Source organism: Microtus ochrogaster, unplaced genomic scaffold, assembly GCF_000317375.1.
Source record: "Microtus ochrogaster isolate Prairie Vole_2 unplaced genomic scaffold, MicOch1.0 UNK165, whole genome shotgun sequence".
NCBI classification, from domain to species: Eukaryota; Metazoa; Chordata; class Mammalia; order Rodentia; family Cricetidae; genus Microtus; species Microtus ochrogaster.
Genome location: NW_004949263.1, coordinates 170188 through 172307, shown reverse-complemented (window position 1 = coordinate 172307; position 2120 = coordinate 170188). Strand labels below are relative to the sequence as shown.

Sequence of the window (2120 nt, the reverse complement as noted above, 5' to 3'; positions counted from 1 at the left end):
AAAAAAAAAGTGAAACCCTTCACATTTGAGTTAATGTAAAACAAAACACGATACACTGATACACTACTGTCTCACCACTTACACTACACTCCTCTAGTCCCAGCATATTTCAGAGGGCGGTTGGGCCCCTCATTGGGTCACCAGCTCCTCGGCTCTCTCGGGTCCTTCCCTTTCTGTGTCCCACCTCCTCCTGGGGTCCAACCCCGTTGCCTCACCTCTCATCCCTGCACTACCTTCCTAAGGTATTCAAAGCTCACCTGAAGAATCTTGCAAGCACACAAGGCATCCACATCCGAGGCCACAAAGAGAAGGACCCTCTGTTGAAGGAAACGCGGACAGGTAGGTTGAGCACAAGGACCTCAAACTCTGTGGCAACACCCCGTCCTCCTGACCCATTCACGGACATTCGCCCTTATTATCCCTTCCCCTCAGACAGGGTTTGGACCAGGATCGTGGAATGGTAGTCACCTGATTGTGGACCAGCTCGTAGAACTCCTTGCGGAAATCGGACACGAACATAGCCACAACAGCCGGACACCCAGGGCTGACGCTAAGACACCGATAGCCCCTGAGGTGGTCAAGACTCGCGCCAAATCACGGCTCTCCCGATTGGCCCACGCCAGCAGCCAATAGTTCTTAGCCTTTCCTCCTTTCTGATTGGGTTCTTTTGGGGCCAATGAAGTTCTGCTATTCTCAGTTAGAGAAGCCCCGCCCGCCCCCCTAATGAAGCATCATCTTGAGTCAGGCTACGAACCTTGTTACTCCCTTTGATGCTAGCTTCCAGTTACCCAAAGCTCCCTACGCTCGGCAGGCATATTTACTTCGGGAAGGGATGCCTACCATCTCACCCTGGGAAAAATATACTCGTAGGCATAAATAAATTCAGTTACATATCGTTTGAGGACGGCAATTACGTTTTCAATGAACTGGTCGAACTGGAACGTTGATATAAAGCGTACTTCCGCCCGAGTCCATAATGGCTGAAGCCAAACCCGGAAGCTCTAGCTGCATTCTGGGTATTGTAGTCAACAACAAGACTGGGTCGTACCAAGTTTATTCGGAAAGGACTACTATCTAGACATTACAGATAATTGCTGTTCTGTGAAATAAGTTATTAAGTGTTTTATTCTTTTCTCTGAATACTTTTCAAACTTCAGGCCTCTCTGTGGCTCTCTGGTTTCCGCTTACGACGCCAAGCCGCGGTACCCTCCCTGAGGTTTCCCTTCCGTCACTTCCGGAGAACCTCTCGCGGGCTCTGGGTTTCAGAGCGGCGGCTGCGGCTGTGTAGAAGGAGCTCGGGGTTTCTATTGTAAGGTTCACGAAGAGAAGCGGTGTCACCAAGTGCTGTCAGCCATGGTAAGTTGGTTGGGGATCGGGAGCCGGGTGAGGCCTGTACTGCCTGCGGCGCTCGGCGGGGAGGGCCTGAACCTGGCTACGGAGGTGCCGAGTCACCCCGGCCTGCGTCCGGCTCGTTCCTCCGTCCTCCCGAGCAAGCGCGTCTGTCCCAAGTGGGAGCCATCGTTACGAGCCGCCTCTTATCCTCTTAGCTTGTCGGAGTTATGACTCGTATGCTTCTCGGCGGTACTGCAGGCCTTGAGAGTAGAAAGGAACCTGCTACTTTGTGTCCATAGTTCTCCTAAGAGCTCGATACGCAACAGGTTTCCATGAATTCAAAAGTTAACTGGAGAGAGTTTCTGGGGAGTGGCACCAGGGAGGAAAATCCGAAGGACTTTAGGCTTTGCCTAAGTTCTGAGGCCTTTTATGCAGTGGAGATGTCTTAGGATATATGTCACATTGTGTTCCTCACGTGATAACAACAGTAGGTAATATTTTGGGCGCTTTTTTCTGTCAGTGCATCCTTGTTTAACTCCTGCAGTCCTCTGGGAACATAGGTAGTTATTATACGAACCGAGAAATCTAAAACGTACAGAGGTAGTAATCACGAAAGCGAGGCACTGAGATTTGAAGTCACATCCATCTGGCTGTAGTGATGTTTCCTTAGGCAGTGTTGACTCCATGTCACTTGTTTGTTAAAAAATAGGAAGTGCGCCGGGCGGTGGTGGCGCACGCCTTTAATCCCAGCACTCGGGAGGCAGAGGCAGGCGGATCTCTGTGAGTTC

The 2120-nt window shown here is 51.0% G+C and overlaps 2 protein-coding genes across 3 annotated transcripts in view; one reads left to right on the top strand and one right to left on the bottom strand.

The window, feature by feature from the left end:
* Cdc45 (cell division cycle 45) overlaps window positions 1-907 on the bottom strand; it is a 41146-nt gene extending 40239 nt beyond the window's left edge. The window contains exons 1-2 of the mRNA XM_005372053.3: window positions 469-907; window positions 258-317 (exon numbers count right to left, since the gene is read on the bottom strand). Coding sequence (XP_005372110.1) covers window positions 258-317; window positions 469-519 — 111 coding nt within the window. The 5' untranslated portion in view covers window positions 520-907. The remainder of the gene's footprint in view (window positions 1-257; window positions 318-468) is intronic.
* A 326-nt stretch (window positions 908-1233) lies between these two features.
* Ufd1 (ubiquitin recognition factor in ER associated degradation 1) overlaps window positions 1234-2120 on the top strand; it is a 23202-nt gene continuing 22315 nt past the window's right edge. Inside the window, exon 1 of one of the 2 annotated variants that reach the window (XM_005372051.3) lies at window positions 1234-1356. In XM_005372051.3, the coding sequence (XP_005372108.1) occupies window positions 1354-1356 (3 nt within the window). In that variant the 5' untranslated portion in view covers window positions 1234-1353. The remainder of the gene's footprint in view (window positions 1357-2120) is intronic. The other variant, XM_005372052.3, reaches the window with a different exon arrangement.